The 19687-nt window shown below is 41.3% G+C and overlaps 1 protein-coding gene across 1 annotated transcript in view; it reads right to left on the bottom strand.

Moving 5' to 3' along the window:
• Positions 1–8342: 8342 nt before the first annotated feature.
• The window catches only part of LOC106578564 (cadherin-18), a 227641-nt gene continuing 216296 nt past the window's right edge, over positions 8343–19687 (bottom strand). The window contains exons 11-12 of the mRNA XM_014157549.2: positions 18963–19217; positions 8343–9174 (exon numbers count right to left, since the gene is read on the bottom strand). Coding sequence (XP_014013024.1) covers positions 8639–9174; positions 18963–19217 — 791 coding nt within the window. The 3' untranslated portion in view covers positions 8343–8638. The remainder of the gene's footprint in view (positions 9175–18962; positions 19218–19687) is intronic.

Raw genomic sequence — 19687 nt, forward strand, 5'->3', positions numbered from 1 at the left:
TCTTATCTTGGTGTCAGATACATTTGTTCTGGGTCTTGACTCAGTCTCGGAGAGTGAGGACTCATAAGACCAGCCAAGACCAGCGGAGTAAAAAACAATTAATTATCAGCTTCCATTCAGTCAACGCATAAAACCGCTTCACCAGGCTAAATACACAGTATACACTCCTTTCTTGAAGCACTAATACACTATCTTAACAGCCTTTATATCTATTATAAACATGTTTGCATTAAAAACAGTTCCCTAGCAGACTGACAACAATATGGCTGCTTCTTACAAAAGACATGGCGACGGCAAGAGAGAGGGACAGAGACACTTAAAGTTGGTATATTTTAGAAACTACTTTCACTTATAGTACTCCTATACTTTTCATATGAACTGTCTCCCGCTTGGAGTAAGAAATTATGAATGTATTTACGTGAAAATGCTTTGGTTTGTCGTGTCTCTTCTCGGAACCTGGCCGCCTTGGAAAGGGGGGGTTGGGCCTTTTCACGGCACGCTGTCACGTCCTGACCATAGTAAGTGGTTATTTTCTATGGTAGAGTAGGTCAGGGCGTGACGGTGGTGTTTTGGGGTGTTTTGGGTTGTTCTATGTTTTCTATTTCTATGTGTTAGTTCTAGTTTTTCTATTTCTATGTTGGGATTGTTTGTGTTGATCTCTAATTGGAGGCAGCTGATCCTCGCTGCCTCTGATTAGAGATCATATTTAAGTAGGGGTTTTTCGCTTCCTGTTTTGTGGGTAATTATCTTTTGAGTAGTGTTTGTTTCTCGCTGCGTCACGGTTTGTTGTTTTTGTATATTCAGTTATTTAGTGTATTGCATTACGTTTCACAAATAAATAAAAATGTGGAACTACAAACACGCTGCACCTTGGTCCGCTCCTTCAAACAGCCGTGACACACGCTTGTAAGGCTCTGATAATCCAGAAGGTGTTTCTGTTGTTCTCCTCTGCAGTCGTCCAGTATCCGGTGACTTGAACAGAACTACAAGTTTGTTCTCCTTCCATTCGCTCTGGAAGATGCTTCTTTAAAGATAGGCTGGCCAGCCGTGTCAATGGTTCCCAGTGGGGTGATGAGAGTAGCGGACTACCATGGTTTGAAAAGAGTAGTAGAATGGTTCCACTTAAATTTGCTTTTCTAGATACTTTAATTAGGACAGATAATCAGCCCTACCAGCGGTTGTCCGGGAGGTGACTTTATCATCTCTACCTTGTGTTGAGATTCAGTTCCAACCACTTTAAACGTGAGCTGCAGCTCTATGTCTCTCTGGTCTGATATGTTAAATCTTAACCCATCATTTTATACAGTTAATTCAAAATGGGCAGTTACATCAGGCTGACACGCTCTCTGACCACACTCAAGGGGGCAGTGACAACTTACTGTGCAGAGTTAAAGAAACAATTTCCTCTTATAGTTTCTAAAATCACATCCCTCTCTTAACAAAAAAACTTTAAACATTTTTCATATTGCATGCACAACGCATAGAAAGGAAACTTTGTACATGTATTATGTATAATTTCCAAGTTACAGTATTTCCTTTATAACATTTAATGACATCACAAAATAACAACCAAAATTACATTAGTGTTATTTTAGGTCTCCTCAGACAATTCGAAAATAAGGGAGAGCCGCACACTCTAGGAGCTCAGCCAAGCTGTCTTCATCAGGGTATGATCACAAACACTGTGAGATGACTCGTTTATATAGTGTCAAAAGACACACAGGTGTCTGTAATCATGGCCAAGTGTGGCCTAATATCATTGGTTAATTCTCAAATATAAAAATGGCATACAAAGAACACCATACAAAAAAACAAATGGATAGCATACGATCCTAGATTAATTTTAGACTACACAAGCTTACAAACAATTACAATGGCAAAGTCACAATAATCACAAGAATGGCTTAAGATCAAAGTTTATGTTGAGACCGAAGGGTGCAAGGGTCTTTAAGTTAAAGATCCAGGCAGCCTCTCGTTTTAACAATAAATTATCAAGGTCACCCCCTCTCCTAGGGAGGGTGACATGTTCGATGCCAATTCAGACAATTCCCCACGTTCTGTTAGAAATGTTGTTCTAGTAGTTGCTTTTGAACGTGTTAGAGTTTCGGCTGAAAAAATCTTCTTAAAACAAAGGACATGCCTTGGGTGAATTTGGAGAGGGATGTCTGAATGTTCTGGCCTTGATTTACAACAGGGCGTTAGGTGTTAACCCCCACCAGTTCCCTCCACCCCCCTGTTCGGGTGAGAGAGGGTCTGGTTGAAGATATTTATTGCAAAGCTGATCTGACATATTTGGATCGTCACAGGACAGTCATGACATCGGGTTAGGTTCCAAATCAAATTTGAAGAAGTTGCATTGTGGAAATGGTCAGGGTTTAGCCATAATTATGACATTTTGACTGTGTTAAGTAATGACGATAACAAATACATTACTCAGTAAGGTCACTCTTATAGAATTCTATGTTCACTCCCACTAAGGCGAAATTTGAATGGTTGATATCCCAGGCTTATATGTGCAGTGTTTGCAATAGCCTGGGGATGACATCACACCAAGAAACACTTACCTTGATGAAAGCCCCCAACCTAAAGAAATTGAAAGTGTCTTTCTTCTGAAGCCAAGTTACATGTTGCTCAGTCAGTACACAAACACGGACACAACAAAAATGTGCCATACCGTGAGATGCTGGACCCATACAGGTCTTTGACACATTTACCGACTCAAAATGTTGGCACCATTGTAACAGGTTGTTATCAAGCCCTAGTTTCCAGCGGTAGTATCATGTTGAACAATTCAAAATCATCTTGATTCTGACACAAACACACATGCAAGCTTTACAGGTCCATCAAGCAATTTAAATTTCCTCTCACACCCTACATTTACTGGATCCATGTAGTGTCCTGTAATACTTTGAAGTGAGACACCTTTGGTCATTCATAACACATCCATATAGACTATATCGCATGACGTTGTACTTAATATAAAGTAAGACCCCTTTGGTCATTTATAACACATACATAAATGCCTTATATCATATGACGCTGTTCTTATAAGGTCAGACACCTTTGGTCATTCATAACACATACACTACATGACCAAAAGTATGTGGACACCTGCTCATCGATCGTCTCATTCTAAAATCATGGGCATTAATATGAAGTTGATCCCCCTTTGCTGCTATAACAGCCTCCATTCTTCTGGGTAGGCTTTCCGTTAGATGTTGGAACATTGCTGTGGGGACTTGCTTCCATTCAGACACTAGAGCATTAATGAGGTTGAGCACTGATGTGGGGCGATTAGGCCTGGCTCACAGTCTGCGTTCCAGTTCATCCCAAAGGTGTTCGATGGGGTTGAGGTCAGGGCTCTGTGCAGGCCAGTCAAGTTCTTCCACACCGATCTCGAAAAGTAGTTAAGTTAAAAATAGTTAAGATTTAAGATTTACCTTCACTGGAACTAAGGGACCTAGCCCAAACCATGAAAAACAGCTCCAGAGCATTATTCCTCCTCCACCAAACTTTACCTTTGGCACTATGCATTGGGGCAGGTAGCGTTATCCTGGCATCTGCCAAGCCCAGATTCATCTGTCGGACTACCAGATGGTGAAGCGTGATTCATCACTCCAGAGAAAGTGTTTCCACTGCTCCAGAGTCCAATGAACTGCTTTACATCGCTCCATCCGATGCTTGGCATTGCGCATGGTGATCTTAGGCTTGTGTGCAGCTGCTCGGCCATGGAAACCCATTTCATGAAGCTCCCGACGAACAGTTCTTGTGCTGACGTTGCTTCTAGAGGCAGTTTGGAACTCGGTATTGAGTGTTGCAACTGAGGACAGTCGATTTTTACACTCATTCGGAAAGTATTCAGACCACTTGACTTTTTCCACATTTTGTAACAGTACAGCCTTCTAAAATTGATTAAATTGTTTTTTCCCCCTCATCAATCTACACACGATACCCAATATTGACAAAAAAATCAACTGAAATAAAACATTTACATAAATATTCAGACCCTTTACTCAGTACTTTGTTGAAGCACCTTTGGCAGAAGTTACAGCCTCGAGTCTTCTTGGGAATGACACTACAAGCTTGGCACACCTGTACTTGGGGAGTTTCTCCCATTCTTCTCTGCAGATCCTCTCAAGCTCTGGCAGGTTGGATGGGAAGCATCGCTGCACAGCTATTTTCAGGTTCAAGTCCGGGCTCTGGCTGGCCACTCAAGGACATTCAGAGACTTGTCCCGAAGCCACTTCTGCTTTGTCTTGGCTGTGTGCTTAGGGTAATTGTCCTGTTGGAAGTTGAATCTTCGCCACAGTCTGAGTTCCTGAGTGATACGGAGCAGGTTTTCATCAAGGATCTCTCTGTCCTTTGCTCCGTTCATCTTTCCCTCAACCCTGACTAGTCTCCCAGTCTCTGGTACTGAAAAATATCCACACAGCTTGATGCTCCCACCACCATGCTTCACCGTAGTGATGGTACCAGGCTACTTCCAGATATTACACTTGGCATTCAGGCCAAAGAGTTCAATCTTGGTTTCGTCAGACCAGAGAATCTTGTTTCTCATGGTCTGAGAGTCCTTTAGTTGCCTTTTGGTTAACTCCAAGCAGGCTGTCATGTGCCTTTCACTAAGGAGTGGCTTTCGTCTGGCCACCATAAGGCCTGATTGGTGGAGTGCTGCAGAGATGGTTATCCTTCTGGAAGGTTCTCTAGAGCTCTGTCAGAGTGACTATCAGGTTCATGGTCACCTACCTGACCAAGGCCCTTCTCCCCCGATTGCTCAGTTTGGCCAGGCGGCTAGCTGTAGGAAGAGTCTTGGTGTTTCCAAACTGTTTAAGAATGATGGAGGCCACGGTGTTCTTGGGGACCTTCAATGCTGCAGACATTTTTGGTACACTTCCCCAGATCTGTGGGACCTTTTATAGACAGGTGTGTGCCTTTCCAAACCATGCCCAATCAATTGAATTTACCACTTGTGGACTCCAATCAAGTTGTAGAAACATCTCAAGGATGATCAATGGAAACAGGATGCACCTGAGCTCAATTTCGAGTCTCATAGCAAAGGGTCTGAATACTTATGTAAAGAAGGTATTTCAGTTTGCAAAAAATGGGTATTGTGTGTAGATTGACGAGGATTTTTTATTTATTTATTCCATTTTAGAATAAGGCTGTAACATAACACAATGTGGAAAATAGAAGGGGTCTGAATACTTTACGAATGCACTGTCTAAGAAAGATTACATGTATTTACATGTATTTTTCAATTTTTGTCACTAAACAGTCTCCATATTCATTGCCTTCGGAAAGTAATCAGACCCATTGACTTTTTTCCACATTTTTTACGTTACAGCCTTATTCTAAATTGGATTAAATAACAAAAAAACATTTTTTTTAACACAGTACCACATAATGACAAAGCAAAAACAGGTTGTTTGAATTTTTTCAACATTTATACAAAATAAAAAAGCAGAAAACCTTATTTTGTGATAGTCTCATCTTTCTATAGAGGGGTCATAATATACTGAATGAAAATATAAACGCAACATTTTCATGAGCTGAAATAAAAGATCACAGAAATGTTCCATACATACCCAAAGTTAATTCCTCTCAATTGTTGTGCACAAATGTGTTTACATCCCTGTTAGTGAGCATTTCTCCTTTGTCAAGATACTCCATTCACCTGACAGGTGTTAATCAGAAAGCTGATTAAACAGCATGATCATTACACAGGTGCACCTTGTACTGGGGACAATAAAAAAACTTCTAAATGTGCTGTTTTGTCACAGAACACAATACCCCAGATGTCTCAAGTGTTGAGGGAGCGTACAATATGCATGCTGACTGCAGGAATGTCCACCAGAGCTTATTGCCAGATAATTTAATGTTAATTTCTCTACCTTAAACTACTTCCAATGTCATTTTAGAGAATTTGGCAGTACGTCCAATCGGCTTCACAACTGCAGACCAGTTTGGAACAAAGCCAGCCCAGGACCTCCTCATCCGGCTTCTTCACCTGTATAATTATCTGAGACCAGCCACCTGGACAGCTGATGAAACTGAGGACTATTTCTGTCTGTAATAAAACCCCTTTGTGGGGAAAAACTATTTCTGATTGGCTGAGCCTGGCTCCCAAGTGGGTGGGCCTATGTCCTCCCAGGCCCACCCATGGATGCAGTCATGTAAAATCTATAGGTTTGGCCCTAATTTATTTATTTAATTTGACTGATTAAAAAAAATTATATGGTTTCTGGTTTACATAGAGTCCAGTGAAGTTCCTTGAGGGCCGTCTTGGTGTTTGCTTGAGGGGGAATGTACACAGCTGTGACTATAAATGACGAGAACTCTCTTGGTAGGTAAAATGGCCGGAATTTGATTGTAAGGAATTCTAGGTCGTTTGAGCAGAAGGACTTGAGTTCCTGTATGTTGTTATGATTGCACAATGAATCGTTAATCACAAAGCATATCTTTGTTGGCGCGATGCATGGAGAAGCCTGGTGGCTGAACCAATTCCGACAACATATCCCGAGAGAGACTGTTACAATCTCTGATGTCTCTCTGGAAGGCAATCCTTGCTATAATTTTGTCTAGTTTGTTATCAAGAGACTGGACATTGGCGAGTAGTATACTCAGGAGCGGTCAGCAATGTGCACATCTACAGAGCCTGACCAGAAGGCCGCTCTGTCTGTCCCTTCTGCGGCGCCATTGTTTTGGGTCGGCTTCTGGGATCAGATCCATTGTCCTGGGTGGTGGTCCGAACAGAGGATCCGCTTCTGGAAAGTCGTATTCCTGGTCGTAATGTTGGTAAGTTGACGTTGCTCTTATATCCAATAGTTCTTCCCGGCTGTATGTAATAAGACTTAAGATTTCCTGGGGTAACAATGTAAGAAATAATACATTAAAGAAACAAAATGCTGCATAGTTTCCTAAGAATGCGAAGCGACCATCTCTGTGGGTGCCATTTGTGTACCTAGACATATTGACTAACTCAAATAGACAGAAGCGTGCTATATGGCAGACAAATCCAAACTCATCTCTCGCCATGTCCAGCCCACTCATTATCTCAACCAATCATGGCTAGCGGGAAGGTTGCTACCTTATTCTGTGGCTAAACCAATTGGACTGGTAATTTAACTATTTTATTCATATTTACAGACAGCGTTCAAGTTTGTTATTAAGGCACATGAAAGGTCACATTTTCGAGATGGCTTTTCTGCCAAAAAAACGCATTTTGATAAAAAATAAAAGTTTACGATAAAACTGCTCTCCTGTGAAGTGGTGACCCGTGACATACAACTAGTTTCCTGAAATGGGTCACATATATAGATATATAGATAGATATATAGATAGATAGATATGCTACTGGTCAATTAAAACATTTTGGTCGACCAAACAATCGAGCAGTCGACTAATTGGGGTCAGCCCTAGATTCAAGAGTTAAATTAACATTCAATGGTGTAAAAGAACGGCAGTATTTGTGTTAATAACCAGAGTTAAACCAAAACTACGCCCATCATTATCATATTTCACAGCATGCTCTACTGCAGGTTGATATTTAGAACTGTTTGTTTCAATATCTACTTTTTAACATGTATATTGATTGATTAATTCATCTTATACTTCTCAAATATAAATAACATACATTTTTCTGAACTATTCCAATGTGTTACTTGGACTTACTGAACCCCTTACTGAAATGATTGTTCCAGTTTAGTTGTTTAGAGTAGTCTCATATCCTGGTCTTCCCAACCCTGGCAGTCATTGTGAATGCAGGTTACGGGTATATTACATTTTCAAATGTTGACCATCCCCTTTCCAATAGGAGTTACTTACCACTTTACAAGCCAGCATAATGTGACTTACTGGCCTGAAGACTTACTGGCCTGAAGTTTTAGGCCACTATATTAGGGTAAAAACAGGCCTTAAAAGCAGGCCTTATGAAGTATGAATTGTCTTTATGAATACATTTTAAATGTCAATATATCCATTTAGAACTTCACTTGTTAAAGGCAACAGGAAAGAATATTAATTAGTCCAACAAGCATTTCTCTGGCACTAGCAAACCGATTTATGGGTGGTACTGGTAACTTTAAAATGCACTTGAAAGGCACCCTGGGAAATATGCAAAAAAGGCTTAAAACCCTACAGCAGGGCTATTCAATTCTGGTTCTGGAACCATTTCTGTTTTTTGATTTGTGTATGATACTTCAAAGAACTATCCATAAAATGGTTCCCCTATGGCGTCGCTCTCAATAACCTTATTTGGTTCCAACTTGCACCTTTAAATTTAAGAGTGTAAGATAACCCTTACTCTGTGGATCTTCAGAAAATAAGTTGACACTCCGTTTCACATATGGAATTCAGGACTTTATTGAGCATAAAAAATATACACCAGGGAAAATATTTTCCTTTTTCCGTTAATCCTTAATATTTTTCCATCCACGAAATCTGATTAAATTCTTCTGCATATTAGACCCATGATCCAAAAGGAAAACTGAAAAAAGGGGCAGTCAGTTATTCAACAGTAAAAGTAGATCAGCTGGAATGAGTTCAAAAGCATTTCTGTTTCATTGTTTTAAAATGATTTGAGGAGGAGGATTGAGAGAGAGAGAGGTTTAGTTTAACAGACGTTGTGACAGACGTTGAGAGTCTAGGTCGCCGCTGTCACTGCAACCGCTACATCCAATTCTGCCACATCCATATCCTCCCCGTAGAGTTCTGCCAGTTTCTGAAATTCGGGCCCCCAGTCATCCAGGTAGTTATAATCTTGTTCTGAGTGTGTTCCTGGGGAGTCCAGAGAGCTGATGGAGCCTGTGGGGGACCCTTGACCCTCGTATGCATAGGTCTGGAGGGAGTCATAGGGAGGCCCACCAGTGTCCATATCTGCCTCCACCAGTCTCTGTTTAATAAACTTCTGCACATTCACCTGGTCCAGCTCTAGGGGACTGTGGCAGCCCCGCGCCGGCCCACCACATTGTCGGGCCGCCTCCGGCCGGACGTCCCGTCGGAACTTGAGCTCTTCAGCGGCGGCGGGGTTCCGCAGGGCAATAATGTCGAAAGCCTCGGTGTCCTCTTCGCCGCCGCCCTCGTCGTCGTAGGTTACCACGTTCTCACGCACGTCCTCCTCTGAGATGATGAGGGGCTCCTTCTTGCTCCGCCGCAGGGTGATGAACAGAACCACGATAACTGGAGGAAGACAAGGACAGATGCTGTGTCAACAACAACAATAATATAAACAGTGCCATCAAAAAAACTGTGAACAGAATCACAATCACTGTAAGAAGAGAGAAAATAACAGAGATATCATGTCAATAACAACAACATGGTGATGAACAGAGCCACGATCGCTGCAGAAGAGCGTGACAAGCAGAGACACCATGTCAACAACAACAACAATAATGCAAACAACATCAACAAAATGGTGGTTTTACAATGCCACTCCAGAGAGTGATGAACAGAACGATGATCGCTAAAATTAGAAAATGAGACATGTAGAGAAGCCATGTCAACAACAACAATATTGACTGTAATGGAAACATCAACAAAACGGTTGGTTTAACAACACCCCATTATTGTAGCAGTTGCGTTTCAGTACGATATCCAAGCCTGGTCGCATGCTAATTCCATGCTCTGCATGTGGTGTTGGTATGTAATGTATTAAGTCATAAAAAATGTGCATGTTTTGGGTCGTAAACAGCTAACAAAATGAAAGCTCTGGCTGTGTCTCAAATGGCATTCTAATCCCTATAAAGGTAATAGAGTACCATTTGGAATGTAGGCCGTGAAACATTCCTTCTTTTTATTATAATACATATTCATCCCTGATTATACACAGAAGCTACCAGAGCTGTAAATCAGTATTTCACATTAGCCGTCATCAGTATTAGCTGTGATGATGCTCTGAATGCAAGCTGCTAGGATGCTGATGAGAATCTTCTCATATAGTTCACTACTTTTGTTAAGGGCCCATTCTTTATTGCACATTACATATTTGAATGTAATATGAAATTGACATTGTGAAATCATTGTCAAAACCGCAAGAGATAGTGTTTTATGTAGGTCTAGAGTATTTATGTATTGATCATATCAAAACAGAAATATTATAACATTACTTTAACAACTGAAAACAACTGTATGTGGCGCCGGAACCATTGACTTGCTGCATTATTATATTATTACGATGCTTGCTGGTAACTCTTAAAATCTGTTAGGGATAGGGGGCAGTATTTTCATGGCCGGAAAACACCCTAAGGTTTCTAAAACTGTTTGAATGGTGTCTGTGAGTATAACAGAACTCATATGGCAAGAGTCTATATGGGAAGAGTCTATATGGGAAGTGCCCTGTCTGACCATTTCTTGTCCTTCTATAGCCTCTTTATCGAAAATACAGGATCTCTGCTGTAACGTGACATTTTGCATGGAGCCCCAGGCCGAGGGATATTGACAGTTCTTTTGTGTTTCTTCCATTTGCGAATAATCACACCAAATGTTGTCACCTTCTCACTAAGCTGCTAGGCGATGGTCTTGTAGCACATTCCAGCCTTGTGTAGGTCTACAATCTTGTCCCTGACATCCTTGGAGAGCTCTTTGGTCTTGGCCATGGTGGAGAGTTTGGAATCTGATTGATTGCTTCTGTGGACAGGTGTCTTTTATACAGGTAACAAACTGAGATTAGGAGCACTCCCTTTAAGAGTGTGCTCCTAATCTCAGCTCGTTACCTGTATAAAAGACACCTGGGAGCCAGAAATCTTTCTGATTGAGAGGGGGTCAAATACTTATTTCCCTCATTAAAATGCAAATCAATTTATAACATTTTTGATGTGCGTTTTTCTGGATTTTTTTGTTGTTATTCTGTCTCTCATTGTTCAAATAAACCTACCATTAAAATTATAGACTGATTCTTTCTTTGTCAGTGGGCAAACGTACAAAATCAGCAGGGGATCAAATACTTTTTTCCCCCACTGTAATTTACAAACAAAGCATTTGTGTTTAGTGTGTCCAAAGGATCAGAGATGACCAGGGATGTTCTCTTGATAACTGTGTGATTTGGACCACTTTCCTGTCTTGCTAAGCATTCAAAATACTTTTTTCAAAATATTTTTTTCAAAATACAGAGTACTTTTGGTGTCAGGGAAAATGTATAGAGTAAATAGTACATTATTTTCTTAAGAAATGTAGTTAAGTAAAAATAAAAGTTGCCAAAAATATAAATAGTAAAGTACAGATACCTCAAAAAATTACTTAAAAGTACTTTACACCACTGTTCATAGACAGTGCTGATGACATCTCGCGTGGACTTAGTTTATTGTCATCTTGCTGCAAGTCTCTTTCAGGACATCCACCGCTCCCTGGGAGAACTGCAAACTGTTCTTAAGGTCTCTTAAGGTTTACTCTTTTGTTAGTTGATTTCACCATTATTTGGAAAAAGCTCTTGAAGCTATTTTCCTGTTTCTGTAACAATTGCTTGTAGACATATTTTTATTGATTTAAAAGATCCTGCACCTGTGATAGCAAAACACTGTCATCTCTATTACTCCAAACTTTCTTAACTTTGGGCGGCATGATGGTGGCAACGTAGGCTAACACTGGGACTCGACAGAATTCCATCCAGCACAGCTCGCAGGGCCGATGGAAACAGCAACAAATAGCAGGGATTTAAACAGCCACAAGCCCGGGACTATCCCATCCACAAGGGTGAACGGTATCGCGGGATGTGTTCAAACTGTCAAGGAAACCTGTCTAGCTTGAAAGCTAGCAGCTAGGCTAGCTGTTTTGCCAAGTAGCAGCTCTTCAGACTTTGCGGTTTGGCAGTGTGCCGGGACAAACAGCAGCGGTCCCAGCAACTGAGGATTACCACGTCGCAGGATTCACATTAAACAGGTAGGCTATTTAACAACATTTTCTCATTCCGCGTTCAGCCCTGGGCCCGCATCCACAAAGTGTCATCAGACTAGAAAATGTGTTGTAAGTGCTGAGAATATTGACATTTCACTCCTACTCCTATGGGTAAAAATAAAAGTGATGCATGAATCCTCTTTAGTCATAAGAGTCACACCAAGTCAACAGTTATTTAAGAGACCTCATGAGCTGTCCCAACCAGTTTAGAGTTACCAGATGGTATTTTGATAATAGAAAAATGCAGCAAATCAGGGGTTCCTGCGCCACATGCAATTCCTTTGGAGTTGGTAAAATTATCAATCTATATGATCAATGCATAAATAATCTAAACCTGCAACAGCATCTCTTGCGCAGTATCTCTGAAGCGACACATGCTATAGTGTTCACAACTTGCAGTGCCTCGTCATGATTGGTTATTCCCCAGTTTGCAACAATGTCAATGAGAGTCATCACCATCTTTCCTTTGCGGTACCTCAAACTGTCATGATTACCAGCTGAGAAACTTTTATGAATTGATTTTACTCCTAGCTCAGAGTTTGTCTGGGCAGTGTCTTAACCCTTACCTCACCTCATTTGCTCACATTGTATATAGACTTATTTTTCTACTGTATTATTGACTGTATGTTTGTTTTACTCCATGTGTAACTCTGTGTTGTTGTATGTTGTCGAACTGCTTTGCTTTATCTTGGCCAGGTCGCAATTGTAAATGAGAACTTGTTCTCAACTTGCCTACCTGGTTAAATAAAGGTGAAATAAAAATAAATAAAAAAAAAACATCATCCTAAAACATGCTCTAAACTGGGATTTATTTTGCCTTAAATCAGTTTAACAGGATTCCTAAGACCCTTTCTGAGATGCTAGGTGGAAACGGGACCAGGTCTCTTCTCCGCTCTAGCAAGACGCACGCAGTAGTACACACCACCACACTCAGTCACTTGCCTGCCACTCCACGAACCCAAAGGCTCTTTTAAGAGCCACCTAATAAATTTAAATAAGTGTGTGTGAGTGCCTGTCAAACTATAAATGAGAACATGTAGAGCCCTAGGTGGTAACGCTAACCATTACGCTACAAACCCAGTCGTAAACATGTTAACTTGACAGTCTATTTAAATGGACAGTCTGGTGATAATAGGAAGCATTTGTTCCAACAAGTTTTTGTTCATTCACTCAGTGCTGATTGAACGTTTGTTTATCTTGCTTGGTTAAAAGACAATCATCTAAAGCAGTTGATTTGTTGGAAACAGACTAATTTGATCATGTAGCTCAGTGGTTCCCACCCTTTTTCAGTTAGTGTAACACTAACTGAATTGAAGACTGCCCGGAGTACCCCTGAAGTATCCCATCATGTGCATTTTACTAGTAAGTCTATGGTCTCATGAGTCTTAGTACCCCTGGTTGGGAACCACTGACGCAGCTAAACAAGTTAGCAAGCATTGCATTTTATTTTGACTACGCACAGGTCGCACAAGCAAGCAATGATTTTGTTGTTGTTTTACCACTTATTTTACTTTTTTTTTTTGTAAAACAACCACACAGCTTACACAACCTATGGTAGCCCATTGCCATCACTATCACACCAAAAGCGACAACAGTGACACATCAAAGGATAAGAGCGTGAAAGGCTTGTGATGCTGAGTTGTTGAGCAACCGAGTTGCTGTACCCGGTTTTAGAACTCTTGAGATTCAGATGAAAAAGATATTAGCATTATCAGAAATGCTATTAAAAAGTTGCACATAGTTGGTTTTTATTGGGCACATGAGAGCAATAAATTATTAATTTAATAAAAACTGTTACACCTACAAACTTGTAACTTCTGAAACATGGCAAATCCAATGGAAATTTTATGGAGGCTGTACTCTTGTTATTATCCGATGCCTAGATTTTGAGCTAGGTCGAGGCAGAACATTTAATTTTTTCCTAATGCTCACGACCCTGTTTAAAAATCTGGGTTCTTAAATGGTTTTTCCTAACCTCTTAAGTTGACAGCCCCCGAAATCGGGCACTAGAATTACTTACAAAAACATATGTAGATGTTTACATTACTAATTTTGTTGATTTCGCACCGTTTTATAAATCAGAAGACAGCCATCTAGACCTTCCTAGGACCATGTCAACGTCCTCTGTCGAATAAACGTGTATTGCCTCCCGCTGGTGGTCGGCTACATCATTATATCAATTTACATCACTTCACTGCAATGTTACGTCAAAGGGGCAGAAAAACATTTATCCAGCTCGACTGCTTCACGGCACAGACATAGCAAAGCAATCGCTGAACTTGTCTTGAGCAGGCAGATCTAAATACATAACTTCCATAGCTTTAAGATAAAGTATGCAACCTACACACTTCCTTAAACCTAAAATAATTAAGTCATTTTGTGTGGAAGTCAAACATTTGTTTTACGTCAGACACATTGCATATGCTCAGAACAACAAAATCGAGCCCTTTACATAGCCCTTCTCCCTTGTCTGTTTGACTATCAATAATGTCATGGTATGTTTGGTAAAGAAGGTGAAATATTTTGAGTAGATGTTCTTAAAACAGATTTTAATGATATATAGACATATTACAAAGTATGAAAAGGCTTATTCATTCACAATTTTTTTTATTATTATACCATCATATTTGTAAATGTTTTGTGTACTAGATCATATGGGTTGGAACATATATTTTTTGTTCTTGACATTAATAAACAGAATTTTACACCAATCATTATCATATTTCCCAGCATGCTCATTGCAGGTAGATTTTTGGAATGGTTTGTTTCAATATCTGTTTTTGCGTGTACATTGATTATTATAGGTCGACTGCACTTACTCATTTGGCCTTGTTTTGAATTTTGCTCACAAAGAAAGGCTAGCGGCCAAGACTTTACCCAAACAAGAGTTGTCTGGGGGATGTGGTTTGATGTGGGTGTATTATGTTTGTATATCGTACCCCGGCAGGTACTGTTGTTAGTCCCTCTTCAGTTACCATGGCAACAACATAGCCCTTTCCTCCAAATAGTAATTTCCTTAAAATAGTCCGAATCAATCTAAGATAAATCAAGAAATCTGTAAATCATTTCTACATTTTTGCTAAGGAGGTCTTAGTCATACAATTTTACATCTAGCTAAGGTGTTTGATGCAGTATTTCTCAAATAAATCATGAAAGAAATGAGTCGAGAAAGTCTTGCTGCGCACTAATGACATGATTTTTGTCACCAAATCTATATTATATTTTTTGCGGGTAAATTCATGTAAATTAATAGTTAGCGATCATCCACCCGTGGGCTCCCACTTTTTTTTAAAGGTATACAAATACAAAGCATTAACCACCATAATCATAACACAGAGACAAACATTAACAACCCATCCCGTGGGCCGGAAAGCAAAGAAAGAAAAAAATATATACATATGCCGTCACCACCATGCGTCACCATAGTGATGGTGTCAGGTTTCCTCCAGATGTGGCACTTGGCATTCAGGCCAAATAGTTCAATCTTGGTTTCATCAGACCAGAGAATCTTGTTTCTCATGGTCTGAGAGTTTTTAGGTGCCTTTTGGCAAACTCCAAGCGGGCTGTTGTGCCTTTTACTGAGGAGTGGCTTCCGTCTGGCCACTCTACCATAAGGTCCTGATTGGTGGAGTGCTGCAGAGATGGTTGCCCTTCTGGAAGGTTCTCCCATCTCCACAGAGGAACTCTGTCAGAGTGACCATCGGGTTCTTGGTCACTTCCTTGACCAAGGCCCTTCTCCCCCGATTGTTCAGTTTGGCCGGGTGTCCAGCTCTAGCAAGAGCTTTGGTGGTTCCAAACTTCTTCCATTTAAGAATGATAGAGGCCACTGTGTTCTTCAATGCTGCGGAAATGTTTACGGTACACTTCCCCAGATCTGTGCCTCGACACAATCCTGTCTCTGAGCTCTGATGGCTTTGACCTGATGGCTATTTCTTCTGCTCTGACATGCACTGTCAACTGTGGGACCTTATATAGACAGGTTTATACCTTTCCAAATAATGTCCAATCAATTGAATTTACCACAGCTGGACTCCAATCAAGTTGTAGAAACATCTCAAGGATAAACAATGGAAACAGGATGCCCCTGAGCTCAATTTCAAATCTCATATTAAAGGGTCTGAATACTTATGTAAATAAGGTATTTCTGTTAGTTTTTTTTATTGTTTTTTTCAAGAATTTCTAAAAACCTATTTCTGTTTTGTCATTATGGGGTGTTGTGCGTAGATTGATGAGGGAATTTTTTTATTTAATCAATTTTAGAATAAGGCTGTAACGTAACAAAATTTGTAAAAAGTCAAGGGGTCTGAATACTTTCCGAATGCACTGTATTTCATATGCCGACCATGGCTAAGGGAAACGCTGGCATCCTAAATACTTTTTGTTCATTTTTTGAATTAATGAGTGAGGCGAGGTTGTAGATAGTAGATAAAATGGGTATAAGTTCTTAAATTTGGACAGGATTATCTAGGTTTTTAAATTGGCGTCATATACGGGCTGAATGTTACGATGGTGGACCAGTTATCAATCTCTTTCCAAAACGTGTTCACATTTGCATAAACTTCAAGTATTACTGACTAGAAACCCCCATAAAATGTTTTCATATCTGGCAACCTGTTTTAGCTATCGCCCTACGGCTAGGCTAGGCAGTAGGCTTGTATTTGAGGTGATAATATTTGAGGTGATAACACTATTTGCTTTGTAATTTCTTAAAAACAGTAAAATGACTTTTCAAGTCATGTGCTTCAGTTCTTGAATACAATCACATCGAACATTTTAACAAGCACATCGGACATTTGTAATAAACTCAAAAGTGGACAAACTAAGTTGATCTTACTCAGGCAATGGGTGCAGCCATCTTTGACTTTGTTTATTTGTGTCTTAAAGCAAATGGTATTCTTGGATTAGTCCATTTCTGCTTGTCAAACATAAACAAACATGGCTGCCATCATAAAGAATTTAGTAGTGTGTGTGTGTGTGTGTGTGTGTGTGGGGGGGGATACCTTCACCGACTCAACAGTACCCACCATCTTTTCCATCCAACTTCAAAAATCTCACTCCCACTGGACCAAACTTATCTTTATCATAACCATGTCCATCAATGCAAGGCTTGGGCACCGAGCTCCTCACAACACTTTCTACCCCTTCCATTTCACCTCCAGAACTCGAACTGGTGTCCGGCTCACTCACTGTTTGAATTTAACACCAATCTTCCTTGACAAACCCTCTCCCTTGTTATTACTAGCTTCAACAGATTCAAACCCATCCTCTGCATCCCTCAGTCTTTTGAACCTCCTATCTCTTTCCCTCCCATTCTGCTCCCCAATTACCCAACTACAGTGTTGAAACGTTCCTTTCAACAGTCATTGGCACAAGACATTTGCTTTTCACCAGGATGCTCAATCACTGATAATCTGTTCATAATCAGGGACATGCCTGTCAAGGCTTTCAAATGTACATTTTTAAATGGTTTCCTTGGACCAGGAGAAAGCCTTAGATAGGGTGGACCATGGATATATATTCAATGTGTTGTCTTGTTTGGTTGTGGGGAGCTCCAGTGTTATTATTCAAATGTATGGTCTCTGCATGTCTTAGGTTTCAGTTCGAGATTTACAAAATGATCAACAGTGTGGAGATGTTTCCAGAGGTATGTTCGCTCAGGGGGGCTGTCTGTATAGCTGGAGAGGAGGGGCTGGATGTACGGTTGTAATGTGGTGCTGGTGGGTGTATTGTACTGTTGTTGTGTACTGTGTAATGTGATTGTGCGGAGGTTATGGTGTCACACGATGCATTGTTTTGGGAGGGGGGGTGTTTGTGGTGTTTTTAGTATAATGAGGATGGCTCATTAAAGTAAGACCTTCATTGAGTCAATCTCTCTCTTGGCATGAAACAGCTTTGTATCACACTCCCTTCCCCACCGTATCTCAATTTTCCTGCACCAGACAGTATCTCGATCTCGAAGTCCTGTATTTAGGTATCCAGAACTCACTCACTCACTCACTCACTCACTCACTCACTCACTCACTCACTCACTCACTCACTCACTCACTCACTCACTCACTCACTCACTCACTCACTCACTCACTCACTCCATATGTCTCTCACTCTGCAATCTCTCACTCTGCAGTCTCTCACTCATGTGTTTGCTTCAAACCGTGATGATGGCTTTTAGTTGCTGGGTGCCTCAGTATCTGACAAAGCCGTGGTGAGACTGATATGAATATTCATCACCTTCACGCACCGATGTCCACAGACAATCAAGGGAGATGGGGTGAGTGGGTGATGGCGGATTCTGTTCATTATACACAGTCTCTTCACAGTCCTACCGCTGTTCTGTTTGCTCTAGAGAGGCACTTTGTTGGTATTTGGCAGTGGGGGCAGTGCCGTTTCCCCTTTGCTGAAATTCACATGAATTCTGTGGCACATGAATTCTCTGTGAAGCATTTAATATACAACACATTAATTTAACCTAAATAGTGTGTGTATCCTGACTCTATGGAAATAGAAAGCATCAGAAAATCTCTGGACAGGTCTAACACAGCTCTATCCCCCTTCTATGCCACACTCTCTAAAGTCTCGTATCCCTTCCTTTACCTCCTTCTATTCTCCTCTTAGTCCATTTTTCTTCACTCATCCATCTCCCCATCTGGCCCAATCTCACTAACTCTCCGTTATCCACCTCTACATCATCCTGACCTTGTCCCTATCCTCCCTCTTTCTAAAACCCACTTGTGTCCTTCCTTACCCTTCCATTCATCTCTCTCCCTATCTCCTCCTCTACCCTTGGTCTGTCATCCCTCCTACTGTGAGGTCTCCACTCCTCTTCCTGCTGCTCTACTCCTTACACTTCACCATGTTGCCAGGCGTTTTTAACGCCCATACCCTTCACCACCTTGCCCCTCAGACAAGATGCCCCCGGGGTGTTCCACAAACATGCCCTAAAGCGTGATGCCATCCAGGCCTGCACCCATACCCTCCATCATCCCCACCAATATGCACCTAAGGCGTGAGGCCCGCCAGGCGGCCCATTACCTCCTCCATACCCTTAGGCTTGATGTTACCCAGACCCAGGCAACACCTACCCAGCAAGATGACGATGCACAGCAGGATGGCTATCAGGGCCCCCGTGCTGAGGCCTGCCGAGGAGAGGAGGCCCCTCTCATCCTGGCACGTCTGCACCCTCCCGTTCCACTGACATGGGCACACCTGCAGGGTCAGTGTGCTGGTGCCGCTCAGTGCCGGTTCCCCACCATCCCACACCACGATGGGCAGCTCATACAACTCCTGGACCAGTCGGCTGAACCGCCTCCGGCGCGCAATGATACTGGCAGTGTTGTCTGGAACGAGAGAGAGACAGAGAGAGAGAAACAGAGAGAGAGAGAGCGGAGAGAGAGCGAGAGAGAGAGAAAATGCACTCATTAGGACAAATTAGAGGAGAGGACTCATTCAGGACGACTAGCTACCCAGGCCGCACTTCCCATTAGGGGGGATTCTGTCTAGAGCACTCCATTCTAACCCACTTCCACAGATGGATTTTTAATGGAGATAGCGAGCAAATGTACTTTCACTTTGAAATAGAAAATTCTTCTATTCCACAACTCTAACGATATATACATACATACTTCTTGTCTCTCTCAAGCTGGTAAATGTCTCTTTCTCTGTGTCTGTTAACTATGTTTGTTGTTTACTTTTTTTCCTGTTATAGTTCATATCCGAGTCATTACAATAAACCACGAAATAAGCAGTTCACCTTGAACATCCATGAGGCCACTCTACTAATAAAGGGGAGACAGGAAGGAAAGAGATG

The sequence above is a fragment of the Salmo salar genome, chromosome ssa19 (genome assembly GCF_905237065.1).
Source record: "Salmo salar chromosome ssa19, Ssal_v3.1, whole genome shotgun sequence".
NCBI classification, from domain to species: domain Eukaryota; kingdom Metazoa; phylum Chordata; class Actinopteri; order Salmoniformes; family Salmonidae; genus Salmo; species Salmo salar.